Raw genomic sequence first — 18,273 nt, forward strand, 5'->3', positions numbered from 1 at the left:
CCTCAAGTGATCAGCCCGCTTCGGCCTCCCAAAGTGTTGGGATTACAGGCATGAGCCACCGCATCCGGTCGCATTTCACCAGTTTGAAATAATTAATTGTAATGTAAGATGAAATTTTAGAACATTTTATGAATCCTCTGTATGTTTTTGACTGTTTTCTCTTCTCCCTTTGCAGGACTAATGGCTGAAGGATAAATCAACATGGCAACTATGATTCCACCAGTAAAGCTGAAATGGCTTGAACACTTGAACAGCTCCTGGATTACAGAGGACAGTGAATCTATTGCTACAAGAGAGGGAGTTGCTGTTCTGTATTCTAAACTGGTTAGCAATAAGGAAGTAGTACCTTTGCCCCAACAAGTTTTATGCCTCAAAGGACCACAGTTGCCAGACTTTGAACGTGAGTCTCTTTCAAGTGATGAGCAGGACCACTATTTGGATGCCCTTCTTAGCAGCCAGCTAGCATTGGCAAAGATGGTGTGTTCGGATTCCCCATTTGCTGGGGCACTTAGAAAACGACTGCTTGTACTCCAGCGTGTCTTTTATGCACTTTCTAATAAATACCATGACAAAGGCAAGGTGAAGCAGCAGCAGCATTCTCCAGAGAGCAGTTCTGGGTCAGCAGATGTCCATTCTGTTAGTGAACGCCCCCGGTCAAGCACTGATGCACTTATAGAAATGGGTGTTCGAACTGGTCTAAGTTTATTATTTGCACTTCTAAGACAAAGTTGGATGATGCCTGTGTCAGGACCTGGTCTCAGTCTTTGCAACGATGTTATTCATACTGCAATTGAAGTTGTGAGCTCTTTACCACCATTATCATTAGCAAATGAAAGCAAGATTCCTCCTATGGGCTTGGACTGCTTATCGCAAGTAACAACATTTCTTAAAGGAGTAACTATTCCTAATTCTGGGGCAGACACTTTAGGTCGTAGATTAGCTTCTGAGTTGCTGCTTGGTTTGGCAGCTCAACGAGGCTCATTGCGGTATCTTCTTGAATGGATAGAAATGGCTTTGGGAGCTTCGGCAGTTGTACATACCATGGAGAAAAGCAAACTACTCTCAAGCCAGGAAGGAATGATCAGCTTTGACTGCTTTATGACCATATTAATGCAGATGAGGCGTTCTTTGGTACGTACTATAAAAATCTCAACTTTAAAGCTCATAACAGTTTTAGGAAAAGTTAATGAAGTTTTTAATGAATTGGTGGTAACAGTGAATGATTTGAGACTTCAGTGGTTGTTGAGTTAAATATTTCATATACTTGGAGTGAAGAAACTTTTATGCATGTTAATATATGTGGTTGGTACAGTGTTGAGACTACTGCATCAGGAGTCAGGTTTGTAGTTTTAGCTTTCTGAATTCTCATATGAACTAGGAAATTCATCTAACTTTATGTTTTAGCAGACTTATGAAAAATGAGATACTTTGGCTAGTGATCAGGAGGTCTTTAGGAAAAAAACCTCTTATTTTCATCTTTCCCAATTTATATTAAACATTTACTATATGCCAAGTACTATTCTAGGCCCTGGGGCTACAACACTGGGGATACAGTTTCTGCCTCCATGGAGCTAACAGCCTAGTAGAAGAGTCAGATAATAAATATTTAATTTCAGGTAGTGAAAATTTCTAAGAAGAGAAGTAAAAGAGGGAAAGGGAATAGAGACTGGTAGACTTAGGACAGAGGTTGGGAGGTGAAAAGTTGCTGTTTAGTTAATGTGGTCAGGGAATGACTGAGTTGTGACATTAGAGTAGAGACCAGAATGAAGGGAAGTGATGAGCTAAGCAAAGCTCTGTGAAGAGCGTGTTGTCAGAGGAAATTGTTTGACTATCATAACCTTGGATACTACATTAAAGAATAAATAATAAAATAGTAGAGTGTAATCAATGTCAAGAATTTGTAAGACTGAAAAACCGAGAATAAAAATTCAAATGTTAAAATACAAATTTAGATTGGGTGCGGTGGCTCATGCCTGTAATCTCAGCACTTTGGGAAGCTGAGGAGGGTGGATCACTTGAGGCCAGGAGTTCAAACCCAGCCTGGCCAGCATGGTGAAACGCCATCTCTACTAAAAACACAAAGATTAGCCAGGTGTGGTGTTGCGTGCCTATAATCCTAGCTACTTGGGAGGCTGAGGCAGGAGAATCACTTGAACCCAGGAGACGGAGGTCGCAGTGATCAGAGATCATGCTGCAGCATTCCTGGGCAACACAGCGAGAATCTGTCTCAAAAACAAAATAAAAAATAAAATACAAATTTAAAATATTAAGACTCAAACACTTAAAAGCTGACTTATTTTTAATTAGGTTACATTGATCAGTCTTTTTTTTTTTTTTTTTCCCGAGATGGAGTTTCGCTCTTGTTGCCCAGGCTGGAGTGCAATGGCATGATCTCGGCTCACTGCAACCTCTGCCTCCCAGGTTGAAGCGATTCTCCTGCTTCAGCCTCCCAAGTAGCTCAGATTACAGGCATGCACCACCACGCCCAGCTAATTTTTGTACTTTTAGTAGAGATGGCGTTTTACCATGTTGGCCTTGGCTCGTCTCGAACTCCTGACATCAGGTGATCTGCCCACCTTGGCCTCCCAAACTGCTAGGATTACAGGTGTGAGTCACCACGCCCGGCTTACATTGATTAGTCTTTAAGGTATCCTTTGTTACCAGATATCAACCAACAAATCTATTTAGTTAAAATAACTAAAAATGTCACTTATAAATGATATATATGTATTTCAAGTCTCCCCCTACCCCCAATAAGTAGAAAGCTTTTGGACAGGAGTGTCCATAAAAACCAATTATGTTGAATTTATTTTCAAACCAGGGACATTTAAGTTTTCACTTACTTTGCTTTTTGCATTTATGAACTGAATGGTAAATATTGGGTCATTTTTTACCATTTTATCATAGGTAAGTACTTGGGGTTTTTAGATCATAAGATCTATGAAAATTTGAATTTCTTACTGTTACATAAATTTTTTTTTTTTTTTTTTTGGGATGGAGTCTTGCTCTGTCACCCAGGCTGGAGTGCAGTGACGCGATCTCGGGCTCACTGCAAGCTCTGCCTCCCGGGTTCACGCCATTCTCCTGCCTCAGCCTCCCGAGTAGCTGGGACTGCAGGCGTCCACCACCTCGCCCGGCTAGTTTTTTGTACTTTTTAGTAGAGACGAGGTTTCACCGGGTTAGCCAGGATGGTCTCGATCTCCTGACCTCGTGATCCGCCCACCTCGGCCTCCCAAAGTGCTGGGATTACAGGCGTGAGCCACCACGCCCGGCAAAAAAAAAAAAATAATAAAAATAAAAAAAATAAAAATAAAGAAAAGCATGCCATGCTTTGTTTGGGATATGGAATGTTGACATAGGTTCTGTGCTCTTCACTTGAGGTGCCCAGGGATGCAATGATGTAATTAAAAAAGCTTTAGGGACCAGCTGTGGGAGGCACGTAGGCCTCTTTGGGTTTTCTTATTCAATATTCAAATCCTCTCACTTGCACATGTTTTTCTAAATTTATTTTCTGATTCTTAATACTTTCTGGTAACATCCTCTTATGTTATACTTCTTTCAAGTCTGTAAAGCCATTCAGTGACCTAAAATAATGTATCTCTTCATGGTCACATGTTAATATTTCTGTAAGAAGTCACTTAATTCCTCATTTTACGGGCTATTTATTTTGCAGTACCTTTGTTACAAAAAAGATACTAATCATTGCACAATATAGTTATATGATTAAATGGTTGCCAATGGTGTGTTTGAACAAAATGCTAGTCACCTTGAGGCAGAAGCCTCTTCCTCGAGGACCTTACCTTCTAAGGCCTTATTCTACAATATTCCTCCTTAATGGGAAGAGGGTACCCCAGGAAACTAGATTTCTTTTCTCAGTGTCCATTTAGCCTCATTGTCTAGGCTTGTATGCATATTTGATAATTGACTGGATAGTTTAAATACTTTTCCTTTCCCCCCCACTTTTTTTTTTTTTTTCAGATGGAGTTTTGCTCTTGTTGCCCAGGCTGGAGTGCAGTGGCGTGATCTCGGCTCACTGCAACCTCTGCCTCCCGGGTTCAAGCGATTCTCCTGCCTCAGCCTCCCGAGTAACTGGGACTACAGGCCCCTGCCACCACGCCAGCTAATTTTGTTTTTGTATTTTTAGTAGAGGTGGAGTTTCCATGAAGGCCTACCTTAAAGTAGATCTAAAATAATTTTTTTTTTAATTACTGGATTTCCAGTTTTCTTTCTACCTAGCCTCTCATTCCCAGACAAAATAGCAAATTCACTAGTCAGGGAGGTGCCTCCCTCCTTCCCCTCTATGGCCATACCCGATAATATAGCTCCTTATTGGGGCAGACATACCTCTAAAAAACTAGATTGCTGGCCGGGCGCGGTGGCTCACGCCTGTAATCCTAGCACCTTGGGAGGCCAAGGTGGGCAGATCACCTGAGGTCAGGAGTTTTGAGACAAACCTGGCCAACGTGGTGAAACCCTGTCTCTACTAAAAATAAAAAAATTAGCCGGGCATGATTGCAGGTGCCTGTAATCCCAGCTACTTGGGAGGCTGAGGCAGGGAGAATTGCTTGAACCTGGGAGACGGAGGTTGCAGTGAAGCCGAGATTGCGCCATTGCATTCCAGCCTGGGTGACAGACCAAGACTGTCTCAATAAAAAAACAAAAACAAAACAAAACAAAACAAAAAACTAGATTGCTTTTCTCAGAATTCCAGATCTACTCTGGGGAGGAATATGTGTTTGACTTAATTTAGCTCTCTCAAAGCCACCTCAGGCCTACATTAGATTGAATTTTAATTAAATCTCAGATTGATTTTAGGGGAAAGGAATGGTTATTAAACCGAATTATATATTTGTTATTTCTTCTTGCACAGTCAGGGATAGTATTTGATGCTTTTGGTCTCCAGGACCCGTGTTTCTTTTCTTTTTTTTTTTTTTTTTTTGAGGTAGAGTCTTGCTCTGTCGCCCAAGCTAGAGTGTAGTGGTATAAACTTTGGCTCACTGCAACCTCTGCCTCCCGGGTTCAAGCTATTCTTGTGCCTCAGCCTCCCTAGTAGCTGGGTTTACAGGCACTTGCTACCATGCCTGGCTAATTTTTGTATTTTTAGTAGAGACGGGGTTTCACCATGTTGGCCAGGCTGGTCTCGAACTCCTAACCTCAGGTGATCTACCTGCCTCAGCCTCCCACAGTGCTGGGATTACAGGCATGAGCCACGGTGCCCAGTCTAGAACCCACGTTTCTTACACTTTACTGTTGTCTGAGGACTAGGAAATTTGTAGAGCCTCTTCTGATTACACTAGACCCCAACCTGACCTGATCCTCCCTGTCTTGAATTTCTCTATCCTTGAGTAACTGGGCCAGAACTTATCTCCAAGCTATAAGTTAGAGGGAGAGACACATAACCATCTATTGAGTATCTGGTACAAGACCTAACAAAAATAAGTTCAATCTGTAAATTATATTTACTTGTGTGATTCTTAATCTCTGCTGCCTACACATATATAATGAGTTTGGTGGGAACACACAATATATTCATTAACTTACATGAGAATAGGGAAGTAATTTCAGTGTATGTCTTCAAATTATAAAAAATAACCACATGTATGCCATTCGCCTTTGATGCCGCTAGGTGTTTACTGCACGTGGTGTGCCAGATACTGCTAGGTACTGGGTTAAAAAGATGAATAAACTTTGTAGCATCCATCTCTTTAGGCAGCCCACAGTGTAATGAAAGAGGATGAACAGACATTTTAAATTAATGATAATGGGCTATAGTAGAAGTCTGTACTGGGAGGAGATGATGGGATGAAAGAAGAGGGTGGGAGGCAAAGGGGCAGAAAATGTCTTATGGAGGAAGTACCCCTGAAGTTAGTTGAAAAGTAGGAGGAATTTGCCAGCAATTTTGAGGCATGTGTGTCAGGGGAGCTGGACAAGTTTTCAGATGAGAGGCTTACAAAGCAATTGAGGTGTGGGAGAGCAAGCCCCAGGATGTATGGAATGGAATGAGATGAGATTGAGGCTGCAAGCTAGGCAGAGCTCTGTATCCCATGCTATAGGCTTTGGGGACTTGATCCCATCCATATGCAATGTGGATTTACTGAAGCAATTCTGAGTAAAAACAACCAGAATGGAAGGAAATGTACTCCATTTAGTCTTGTCTTTGAATATCTTAAGCAGACAAATGTGGGAGAAAAAATTGTTATTTTGTATAGTAGATAAGAAGAAGGTAACTAAAAACCTGTGAAACCAAAAATTTTATTATTATTATTATTATTATTATTATTATTATTATTATTTGAGACAGAGTCTTGCTCTGATGCGCAGGCTGGATTGCAGTGGCATGATCTCAGCTCACTGCAACTTCCACCTCCCGGGTTCAAGCAATTCTCCTGCCTCAGCTTCCCAGGTAGCTGGGATTACAGGTGGCTGCCACCATACCTGGCTAATTTTTTTGTATTTTTAGTAGAGATGGGGCTTCACCATATTGGCTAGGCTGGTCTCGAACTCCTGCTGACCTCAGGTGATCTGCCTGCCTCAGCCTCCCAAAGTGCTGAGATTACAGGCATGAGCCACCACGCCCGGCTTATTTTTTTGAGATGGAGTTTAGTTCTTGTTGCCCAGGCTGGAGTGTAATGATGTGATCTCGGCTCATTGCAACCTCTGCCTCCCAGGTTCAAGCAGTCCTCCTACCTCAGACTCCTGAGTAGCTGGGACTACAGACATGCACCACCACGCCCAGCTAATTTTTGTATTTTTAGTAGAGATGGGGTTTCACCATGTTGGCCAGGCTGGTCTTGAACTCCTGACCTCAGGTGATCTGCTCGCCTCGGCCCCCCAAAGTGCTGGGATTATAGGCATGAGCCACCACAACCTGGCCCCCAGATTTAGTTTAATTTCCAGTTTATTTTTGGACCATTTAACTTTCTATCTTGTTGACAGTGTGAACAAATGAAGTTATACATTTAATGGGCTATATTTTTCAAAATTTATTTTCTCTAAAAATGCCCAGCTTTAGCCCTGTTTTGTTTTTTATTTCCCCAGTATATTTACAAAATACACTAAGAATTCTGTGTAGAATGTGTGTTTTTTGTTTTTTTTTTTTTGAAACAGAGTCTCACTCTGTTATCCAGTCTGGAGTGCAGTGGCAAAATCTCGGCTCACCTCCCGCCTCCCGGGTTCAAGCAGTTCTCCCCACCTCAGCCTTACGAGTAGCTGGGATACAGGTGCCCGGCACCACACCCGGCTGATTTTTATATTTTTTAGTAGAGACGGGGTTTTGCCATGTTGTCCAGGCTGGTTTTGAACTCCTGACCTCAGGTAATCCAACCACATAGACCTCCCAAAGTGCTGGGATTACAGGTGTGAGCCATGATGCCCGGGCTGTGTAGAATGAGTTTTAGATGTGTCTTTCATCGTAATTGACTGAAGCTGGAGTAGACTTATCCTTAAATACTGACTCTTTTGGGAAGAAATTAACAACAGTCATTACAGTGTTGGTAGGATATTTTGTTGGTTTGGTATTGCTACATTTGGCAGTCATTTATTAAAGGCTCCCAGTATTTTCTCTTCTTAGTATATATACATAATGCAAAATAATAATTATTGCTGTCCGTTTGGAGATCTTACTATGTAGCGGGAACTGTGCTAAGCATGTTTTGCACATAATTTCAGTTAATTATGTAACAGCTCTAAATGTAGGCATCATTCCGGTCTCAAGATGAGACCCTTTCAGTCAGTGCCAGTAAGTGATGGAGCCTAGATTTAAGCCCAAGTTTATCACTAAAAACTTTATGCTGTTTTCAACATTTTTCTCCATACTGTAGAAAGGCATAAAAGAGGGATCATGATGGCCCTGGTGCCAGCTCCTAGAAAGGTACATCAGTCTACTTATCTGTTTTCGTTTTGGTGATCACTAGAGGTGGCTTTTAGATAATGAAGCCACAGATCACAATTGCGTTTTTTCTCAGAAATGCTTCACAGCTAATTAGGGAATTTGGAGAGGTTGCAACCAAGTATTTGTTGGTGTAGCAACACGTTGTATGTCTAGGGACTAGTTACTTTTAAACATTTAGCTTCTGGTATGATTCCATATCTAAGTCTGGACTGTGAAGCCTTACTACTCAAAGTGTGAGCCATAGACAATAGCATTGGCATCACCTGCATTTGTTAGAAATGCAGAATCTTAGGCTTCTTCTATACTTACTGATTAGGATCTGTATTTTAACAAGATCACCAGGTAATTCATGTCAACACTGAAATTTGAGAAGCACCATCCTAAATAATTAAAAAGAAAAACTGACTTGGCAGCAGCAGGTTAATAGCAGATGACCCAGCAATAAGAGAAACAGTCAAATAGAATCACAGATCTGAAGACAATGAGCAATGTGCTATGATTGGAAGGCTCTGATTAGCTAGCATAGTTATTGGAAGCTATCTGAGACGTGAGGGATTTGGGACAGCTGAAGAGAATAATTAAGAATAATGATTATTAATGGGGTGGGGTGATTACAGAGACTATGACAACAGGAAGCTTTACATAGTAAATTTATGAAGATCTTAGAGAGGCCGGGCGCGGTGGCTCATGCCTGTAATCCCAGCACTTTGGGAGACCAAGGCAGGCGGATCATGAGGTCAGGAGATCAAGACCATCCTGGCTAACACGGTGAAACCCTGTCTCTACTAAAACAAAACAAAACAAAACAAAACAAAAATTAGCTGGGCGTGGTGGCGGGCACCTGTAGTCCCAGCTACTCCGGAGGCTGAGGCAGGAAAATAGCGTGAACCCAGGAGGCGGAGCTTGCAGTGAGCCAAGAACGCGCCACTGCACTCCAGCCTGGGTGACAGAGCGAGACTCCATCTCAATAAATAAATAAATAAATAAAATAAAAAAATAAAGATCTTAGAGAAAAGGAAGCTATATGAAGAGCCTGAAGATGAAACTTCTCTGCAGCTTTGCTGGGGTGAGGAGAGTGGTGTGAAAGTCAGTCATTTGCATGGACTTCATCATAGCAGCTTTTGAAGGCCGAGGGGGAACTTGTTAGATGACAAAAAAGTTCTGCCACGTAATAGTCGGCTATTTGGAGGACTCTCCAAAGTGACTGACATTTCAGTGATTTGAGGGTAGCAGGATATTTGCTGTTTTGTTTTGTTTTTGAGATGGAGCCTCGCTCTTGTCTCCCAGACTGGAGTGCAATGGCGTGATCTTGGCTGTCTGCAACCTCCGTCTCCTGGGTTCAAGTGATTCTCCTGCCCCAGCCTTCCCAGTAGCTGGGACTACAGGTGCCCACCACCACGCCCAGCTAATTTTTTGTAGTTTTAGGGGAGACGGGTTTCACTATGGTCAGGCTGGTCTCAAACTCCTGACCTCAGATGATTCACCTGCCTCGGCCTCACAAAGTGCTGGGGATATTTGCTGTTTTAATAATTTGCAATTATGTATAGTTTATTTGCCCAGTAGATACAGATTGATGTAAATTTTACCATTGTTTTATTTACCTGATGGAATAGAAAAAGGATAGATGATTATATAGAGCAACTTAAAACCTATAGGCTGGGCACAGTGGCTCACGCCTGTAATCCCAGCACTTTGGGAGGCCGAGGTGGATGGATTGCCTGAGGTCAGGAGTTTGAAACCAGTGTGGCCAACATGCTGAAACCGCATCTCTACTAAAAATACAAAAAAATTAGCTGAGCATGGTGGCGTGTGCCTGTAATCCAGCTACTCGGGAGGCTGAGGCAGGGTAATTGCTTAAACCCGGGAGGTGGAGGTTGCAGTGAGCTGAGACTGAGCCACTGCACTCCAGCCTGGGCAACAGAGCAACACTCTGTCTCAGAAACACACACACACACACACACACACACACACACACACATATGAAAAACCTATAAAACTTCAGTGTAGGCCCGGTGCGGTGGCTCACGCCTGTAATTCCAGCACTTTGGGAGGCCCAGGTGGGTGGATCACCTGTGGTCGGGAGTTCGAGACCAGCCTGAACCAACATGGAGAAACTCTGTCTCTGCTAAAAATACAAAATTAGCCAGGCGTGGTGGCGCATGCATGCCTGTAATCCCAGCTACTCAGGAGACTGAGGCAGGAGAATCACTTGCATCTGGGAGGTGGAGGTTATAGTGAGCCGAGATCGTGCAGTTGCACTCCAGCCTGGACAACAAGAGCGAAGCTCCATCTCAAAAACAAAACAAAACAAAAAAACACACACACAAAAACCAACCTTTAGTGTATTTTGAAACTTAAGAAATTCTAAGTAAGTGTTATTAATAGTTAATAAGCTTTATTAATGTGCTTGTTTTTTATTTTGAGACGGAGTCTTACTCTGTCACCTAGGCTGGAGTGCAGTGGTGCGATCTGCAACCTCCGCCTCCTGGGTTCAAGTGATTCTCCTGCCTCAGCCTCTCAAGTAGCTGAGATTACAGGCACATGCCACCATGCCCTGAGAATTTTTGTATTTTTAGTAAAGACAGGGTTTTATCATATCGGCCAGGCTGGTCTCAAACTCCTGACCTCAAGTGAACTGCCCGCCTCAGCCTCCCAAAATGCTGGGATTACAGGTGTGAGCCATTGCGCCTGGCCAATATGCTTTTAATGATATTAATTTTAATTAATTACTAATATATAATATAACTAACATAAATCAGCACTAATCAGATTAATCGGATTAATATTGATGAAGTTAATGTTTGACCTATATAATTATATTAATAGTATAAATACAATTTAATATTTATTAATAGTTAATAAGCCTTAATAATAAACTTTATTAATAGATCCTGAGGTGGGAGGATCACTTGAGCCTGGGAGGTCGAGGCTATAGTGAGTTATGTAAACCCAAACATATCTGAGACAGGTCTCAAATCAATTTAGGTTTGTCAAGGTTAAGGACAATGCCTGGGAGATGAGTGTAAACCAAGAAGTTTCTGAGACAAGAAATTGATCTTTCTGAATCAGTTTAGAAAGCCATTGCACTGCAGCCTGGGCGACAAGAGCGAAACTCTGTCTCATAAATAAATAAATAAAGTTTATTTTGCCAAGGTTAAGGACATGCCTGTGACAGAGCCTCAGGAGGTCCTTGTGGCAGGTGCCCGAGGCGGTTGGGGTACAGCTTGCCTTTATACATTTTAGGGAGACATAATATATCAATCAATATATGTAAGATCTTATTGATTTGATCTGAAAGGATGGGATAACTCGAGGTCAGGGGGCTTTCAGGTCATTGGTAGATTTAAACATATTCTGATTGGCAGTTGGTTGAAAGAGTTAGTAGAAAGGAATGTGTGGATTACAATAAGGCGTTGGGGAGAGGTAGGTTTTATCATGCAGATCAAAGCTTCCAAGTAGCAGACTTAGAGAGAATAGATTGTAAATGTTTTTTTCAGACTTAAGGTCTGTATTGATGGGCATAATGCTGGGTGGGTATAATGAGGCATGTCCAATCTCCCACTTCCCGTCCTGGCCTGAATCAGTTCTTCAGGTAATATTTTAGAGTGCCCTCCCATAGGAAGGAGTCCATTCAGATGGTTGCTGGGGGCCTTTGTATTTTAGTTTTGGTTTACAGAGATCTGTGCCTTTCTACAAAGGTGATATTGAGGGCTTCACTATTTAAAGGGGAGAAGCAGGCTGGAGGGGAAAAAAGGAGGGTATGGTCACATTACTGAATCCACAAATTGCAAGAGAAAAGGAGCAGAATAGTGGAATTATGTATTTCTCTGGTGCTCAGTAGATAGGCATTTTATATAAGATAAGGTGAACATAGAGTTACCTGTGAGGATATTCACCCTTTCATCTGTAGCTCTCTACTTTGGAACAAAAGGAAAGGCAGCTTCTTGCATAAGTCAGCCTTCAGCTTAATTTTTTTCTTTTGTCAGGGTGCGTTGGAGTCTCAAGTTTTTATTTCCTTTTCACAGCAATAATCTTTGCCACTGAACTCCAGGCTTGGCAACAGAGCAAGACCCTGTCTCAAAAACAAATCCATAAATAAATATTTAAAAAAACAGGGTTAGGCTGGGCACGGTGGCTCATGCCTGTAATCCCAGCACTTTGGGAGGCTGAGGCAGGCAGATCACCTGAGGTCAGGGGTTCGAGACCAGCCTGGCCAACATGGTGAAACCCGTCTCTACTAAAAATACAAAAATTAGCTGGGCATGGTTGTGCAGGCTTGTAATCCCAGCTACTTGGGAGGCTGAGGCACAAGAATTACTTGAATCTGGGAGGTGGAGGTTGCAGTGAGCTGAGGTTGTGCCAGTGCACTCCAGCCTAGGCGACAAAGTGAGAATCCGTCTCAAAAAAAAAAAAAAAAAAAAAAAAACCCTTAGAGTTAGGTGTAAATACTGTGGGCATTTGAAGACATTAATTGGAATTTTGTACTTGGTCCAAAATATGCGTTTTTAAATTATTATTTCGGAATGATGTTACTTAAAATAGCCTGATTTGAAAATCAGAGAATCTTAGAGTTGGATGAGATCTTGTGGGTTATCTAAGTCAGTCTTTCTTCCCCTGTAGCGGATATACTTTTCTGTGGTATATCTGTTAAGAGATAATTTAGAATACAATTATTTTTACAATATAGTATCTTTTGAAATAAAGCCACTGATGAAAATTTCACAATTATATGATGGATAAATTATAGAAAGAACTTGACATTTGTGCTCTAAAGACTTAAGGATATGGAAATTTGAGGGACAATGGATATTTAGTTCACTTTCTGATTTATCTTTTTTTTTTTTTTTTTGAGACAGAGTCTTGCTCTGTTGCCCAGGCTGGAATGCAGTGTCGTGATTTTGGCTCACTGCAACCTCCGCCTCCTGGGTTCGAGTGATCCTCCTGCCTCAGCCTCTCGAGTAGTTGGAATTACAGGCGTGTGCCCCCACACCTGGCTAATTTTTTTTGTATTTTTAGTAGCAACAATGGGGTTTTGCCGTGTGGGCCAGGCTGGTCTTGAACTCCTGAGCTGAAATGATCTGCCTGTCTCCTCCTCCCAAAGTGCTAGGATTACAGACGTGAACCACCGTGCCTGTCCTATCATTTTTTGATGAGATAATGATTTCTCCCATTGGGTCCTGTTGTGGAGAGTAGGCAGTAAGTCTCAGAGAGGTGCTGTGATTCCTCAGCTGTGCTAGGAAAAAGATGAACTGATTTCCTGGTGTTAGCAGTGGCAAATCCTTATGAGTCTGCAGTAACCTCAATTCTTGCCTCCTCAGAAAAAGAATTCGACTGAGGGGCATAAAGAGACTGAGGCAAATTTTAGAGCTGGAGTGTAAGTTTATTTAAAAAGCTTTAGAGCAGGAAAGAAAAGCAGTGAAGTACACTTGGAAGAGGGCCAAGCAGGTGACTTGAGAGATCAAGTGCCCGGGTTGACTTTTGACTTAGGCTTTTATATGTTAGCATACTTCCCGGGTCCTGTGTTTCTTCCCTTGGGGTAGGCTGTTTACCTGCACGGTGGTTTGCCAGCCCTTGAGAGGGGAGCATGCGCAGTGTGTTTACCAGAGTTGTGCGCATGCTCACTTGAGGCGTTCTTCCCTTACCCATTGAATGTCCCTAGAAGGTCATATACCAGTTGAACTCCTCCATTTTACCTCTTAATGTGCATGCTTGATCCCACTCACCCAGCTCCTGAGATCTTATCAACAAGTTGCTGATCACAAGTTTCAGGTTTTTTTCTGTCTGTTGGGAGACTGCCTTTCCCTGGTACTGGCTGCAATCAATTATTGTTTTAGAGAGACAGTTAACCACTGCCTGACCATCACTTGATGGTCACCTGACATACCTGGTGGTAGGGGTTGGGGGGTGGCCCTCTCCTGCCCTGCTCATGTCTGACTAGCTACCTACTGTAATACTGGGACCTTGGTTGTGGTGAAACTAAGAAGGGAGGGACAGACTTTCTGCTGCTTTGGTCAAGTCATTACTAAAGCTGTCAGGTGGGAGGCAGGTGGGCAATATACCCATGGGGAGTATTTCCTGAGACCACGTTTTCTGGATATTGGTCACCCAAAGAGTGGGTAACTGGCAAAATTCTGCTTCCTTGATTGTTTCTAGAGCCCTGTGTCTCTTGGAATAAATCACTTTTTAATAAGGTAATCAGTGAGGGATTGGCACGTAATTTATCATGTGATGCAGTAGCCAGCTCATTTAATAAAACTTCCTTGTAAAAGTTTCATGACCTAATGTTAGGATTTGGTTTCAGTGCACATAATTATATAAACAGGTCTTCAAATAGGTGTTTTTGTAGACTGTTTAAGTAATTTTAATGCATATGTCTCTCCCCTTCCTACACTGTGTCCCACAATGTTTTAATTATAGGGTTCATCTGCTGATCGGAGTCAGTGGAGAGAACCAACCAGAACATCGGATGGCTTGTGCTCCCTTTATGAGGCAGCATTATGTCTCTTTGAAGAGGTACGTAATAATCATGGCTTTTGTATTGAAAACTTTGTGTTAAAATGCTATGGCATGTATTTATCCCTTAAAAATAATCCATTTTCTCTGGAAAAGCTACAAAAGGAGGTGGCACCAGTTGTTACCTTTAGAGAGTGGAACTGGGGTATCTAGGGTGGGGGTGGGGTGAGTAGGAGACATACTTTTCAATGTGTATACCCTTTCATTTGTTTTGATTTTTGAATTATGTGCTGGTAACTTCAATTGAAAGAATTTTGTATTAAGTAAAACATAGAAAAATGTACACATATATAGCTTAATTATTATAAAATACCCTTCTAATATGTACCTAGGTAAAGAATTTTCTTAGTCATTGCAGAAGTCCTTTCACAGCCTTGTCATAACCTGTTTGTCCTCCCCAAAGTAACCACTATTGTGACTTTGATCACTTCCTTGTATTTCTTTATACTTCTGTCAACCAGATGTGCATCCTTAAACACTATAGTCGTGCCCATTAAAAAAAAAAAAAAGGAAAGTCTTTTAAATCTTTTAATCTTTAGGTTCCCTCCTCCATTTTTCTTTTCCTTCAATATGTTTGTCCAGGAACCTAGGCTTTTTGGGCTGTAGCATTTCCCACAGTCTGGGTTTTGCTAATAGATTACTCATGATGCAGTTCTGTATGTTTCTTTATCTTCTGTATTTCCTATAAATTGGCAACTGGATCCAGAGGCTTGATCAGTCGCAGGTGTTAGGTCTTTAGCAAGACTGTATACATGTTGTGTTCTTCCATTAGGTTCCATCTGGTTGTCTTTGTGGTATTAGCAGCCGTTGATGGTTAATGACTACATTAATTCATTTGTGCTTGGTTGCAAAATATGATACTCTAATTCTGTCGTTTCTTTTTATTAGTGTTGGGGTGATCAGACCCAACACCAGGTCGTGGGGGTGGCAAAGTCCGGTGGAGTCAAAGGATTGAGAAAAAGACAGTTTAAGAAAGGTGGGACACCAGGGGGCCATCCCTATCGTGGAGCTCACGAAGGCCCTGAGCTCTGGGAGCCCACGGTATTTATTGGTAATCTAACAGAGAAATAGGTGGTGAGAATGTGGAGATCAAAAGGGCAGGCGCATGGTCTACAGCTGTGATGGTTTAGCATTTATATGAAACATGTTCTGCTACTTGAGATAATGGGAATAGGAGCCTAGGAGGGCTAGAAGCAAGGAGCCAGCAAGTCTAGACACATTCGAGAGGACATTATGCAAGCCCTGCCTCAGTTTCCCTCCCAACACTCAGCTTTTTCCCAACATGCCCTCTTTTTGTAAAAGAGAAGGTATCATTATTACTAGCTATCATTATTACAAGAGGTGGCCTCTTTTAATTGAGCAAGGCAGTTGCAGGCTGTGCAACCTTTAATTGCCGGGTTGGTGATCCAGCTTCATTTTTCTTAGCCCTTATTCAAACTGGAGTCACTCTGGTTTGAATGTTTCCTACATACCTCCCCTTTCCCTTAATCCTAGGGGTTGCAGAAGGATGAAGGTCCTTCTGTAACTTCTTCATGCTGAATAGGGGTGATCATACTCCTGCCTAACTATTAGGGGCTCTTGTATTCAGGGTAGAGAGGAGCTGAGTCAGAAAGCACTGGTCCATTAAGCATCGTGACTCTGGTCGGTCCTCATTCCATCTTTGCATTCAGATTCAGCTGGCTCATGGCCCGTACTGGGGGAACCCGGGCCGTGGTTGGGATTCATAGGTCCCTCCAGTCTCCCTTTCCATGGTTGTACGCATCTTGAGGGCATCTACACGGTTCGCTCATCTCCTGCAAAAACGCAAGCATACCCTCACCCCCACATTAGTAAATCTACTGAAACAGAAGCAAAAACTTTTGTGGCTGTAGCCAGGAGGCCACTGAGAGTGAGAAATAGGCCTTTTCTGATTAACAGAAGGCATAGAGAAAGCAAATCAAGGCTTAAAAGCAATCCTTAAACCTTCAATTTGCACTGTACGGGTGGGTCCACTAGGTGCTGTGGCTCATGATAGATCTTCAGATGTTTGGTGGGCACCCACATAGGCACCTGATTGTCACCTGGAGAGACACAAGCAAATCATCTTCCCCATAAAATTATCTTTAGGCAGGAATCGGAGGAAGTAGACTCAGAGGTAAGGAGAATTTTGGGGCTTAATGACTTCCTGATGTTTGATAGGTGTTCCCTTGGAAGTTAGGAATTCCCCTTCTCTCCATATTGCTATGTGGGCATGAAGGACTAGGTAAGCATACTTAGAGTCTGTATATATATGTACCCTTTTTCCTTCTGCTAATTCTAGTGTATAATGACCCCTGCTTTTGCTAGGATGTCTCTCCCTAACAAAGGAGTGGGGTTTTCAGGCATAATTAGAAAGGGATGTGAAAGAGTAAAGTTCCCCAGTCACAATTTAGTGGCGGGGAGAAGTATCTAGTGACTGACTATCCTAGGACCCTTCGGATAGTGACAGATCTGGAGGACAGTTGTCCGGGACAGGAGAGTGAGAAGGCTGCACCAGTGTCCAGGAGACAGTTAACCTCCTGGCTGTCAATGGTCAAGCATACCTGGGGAGGGTGATGGCTTGGGCTGGCGCTTGCCCCGGGCACCCTCAGTCCTGCTGCTGGATCATCTGGTTAGTGGCTTCTGACTCAGAGGACCTTCGTCCCCTGGGGCAGTGGGCCTTCCAGTGATTCCCTTGACATAAGGGGCATGGATGAGGGGGCGGATTATTTCTATTCAGGCAACCTTTTTTAAAGTGTCCTTGCAGACCACACTGGAAGCAAGCCCTATTAGGCATTTGATTTTCCCAGCCTTTCCCTTTTCCAGAGCCTCCAAAGTCCGCTTGCCTGAGGGTCATGGCTAAAGTGGTGGCCTTTTTTTTTTTTTTATCCCATTTGATCTGCTCCTCCTGATCTCTATTATAAAAAACTGAGGTTGCCAAGTTCAACAGGGTTTCTAAGTTTTTTCTGGGCCTAAGGTGGACTTAAGTTTTTTCTAATGTCTGCAACTGACTGAGTGATAGACTTATCCTTTAAGATTGGCTGGCCTTCAACAGAGTCAGGTGACAGAGAGATATGCTTCCTCAGTGCCTCCCTTAGTCTCTCCAGAAAGGCAGTAGCATTTTCTTTCCCTGTGTTGTGGTGGACATCATTGAATAATTCATAGGCTTCTTCCTAGTTTTCATTAGTCCTTATAGCACACAAGTTAGCAAATGTCTGTGGCACCAATCTCCATGTTCTGATTCTGCGTCCCAGTGAGGATCTACACAGGGAACTGCCTGCTGACCTGTGGGGAATCATTCTCTTTCCTCTGTTGTCATCCTATCATTGACCTGACTGAGATACCAGAGATCGCCAAACTCTTGGGCTGTAGTTATGGTGGCATTTGGGGTTAGTGTCTGATCTAGCAGTAACATCTCTCCATGTCAGATCAAAGGATTGTCCTAACCCTTGTAAAACATCAGTATAACCATCTGAGAATTTACCTAGGTCTATTTTAATTTGTTTCAAGTCTGAGAGGGAAAAAGGTACATACACTCTTGGGCCAAATTCTCTAGAATACATCTTAGGGGTGTTTTTGCCTTGGAGGGAACGTTTCCCATCTGAAAAAAACATAGGGATGCCAGCACCCCTAGTCATTTTCCAATGAGCATTAGTCCTGGAGCATCCTCTTTGGTCCTAATGCTTATTCCTTTCCAGGGTGCATAACCACCCATGGACCTCTGCTTATCGGATTAGTTACGCTTACCGATGTAGCAGTCCTGCACCTGTTTTCCCGCTTTTCTTGACCACAAAGGGGTCCGGGCTGCTGGATTCTAGTGGTCCTCTACCATCATGCCCAACATTGTCTTTGTGCTCATAGGTGAGTTCTAG

At 42.6% G+C, this 18,273-nt stretch overlaps 1 protein-coding gene and 1 long non-coding RNA gene across 12 annotated transcripts in view; one reads left to right on the forward strand and one right to left on the reverse strand.

Moving 5' to 3' along the window:
• Nucleotides 1–18,273, forward strand: part of LOC105488799 (HECT and RLD domain containing E3 ubiquitin protein ligase family member 1) — a 223,402-nt gene that overhangs the window by 57,448 nt on the left and 147,681 nt on the right. For all 11 annotated transcript variants that reach the window (XM_011753240.3, XM_011753230.3, XM_011753281.3 and 8 more), the window contains exons 2-3: nucleotides 176–1,131; nucleotides 14,309–14,404. In XM_011753240.3, coding sequence (XP_011751542.2) covers nucleotides 202–1,131; nucleotides 14,309–14,404 — 1,026 coding nt within the window. In that variant the 5' untranslated portion in view covers nucleotides 176–201. The remainder of the gene's footprint in view (nucleotides 1–175; nucleotides 1,132–14,308; nucleotides 14,405–18,273) is intronic.
• The window catches only part of LOC139364454 (uncharacterized), a 114,714-nt gene that overhangs the window by 24,064 nt on the left and 72,377 nt on the right, over nucleotides 1–18,273 (reverse strand). The window lies entirely within an intron of this gene.

The sequence above is a fragment of the Macaca nemestrina genome, chromosome 7 (assembly GCF_043159975.1).
Source record: "Macaca nemestrina isolate mMacNem1 chromosome 7, mMacNem.hap1, whole genome shotgun sequence".
NCBI classification, from domain to species: domain Eukaryota; kingdom Metazoa; phylum Chordata; class Mammalia; order Primates; family Cercopithecidae; genus Macaca; species Macaca nemestrina.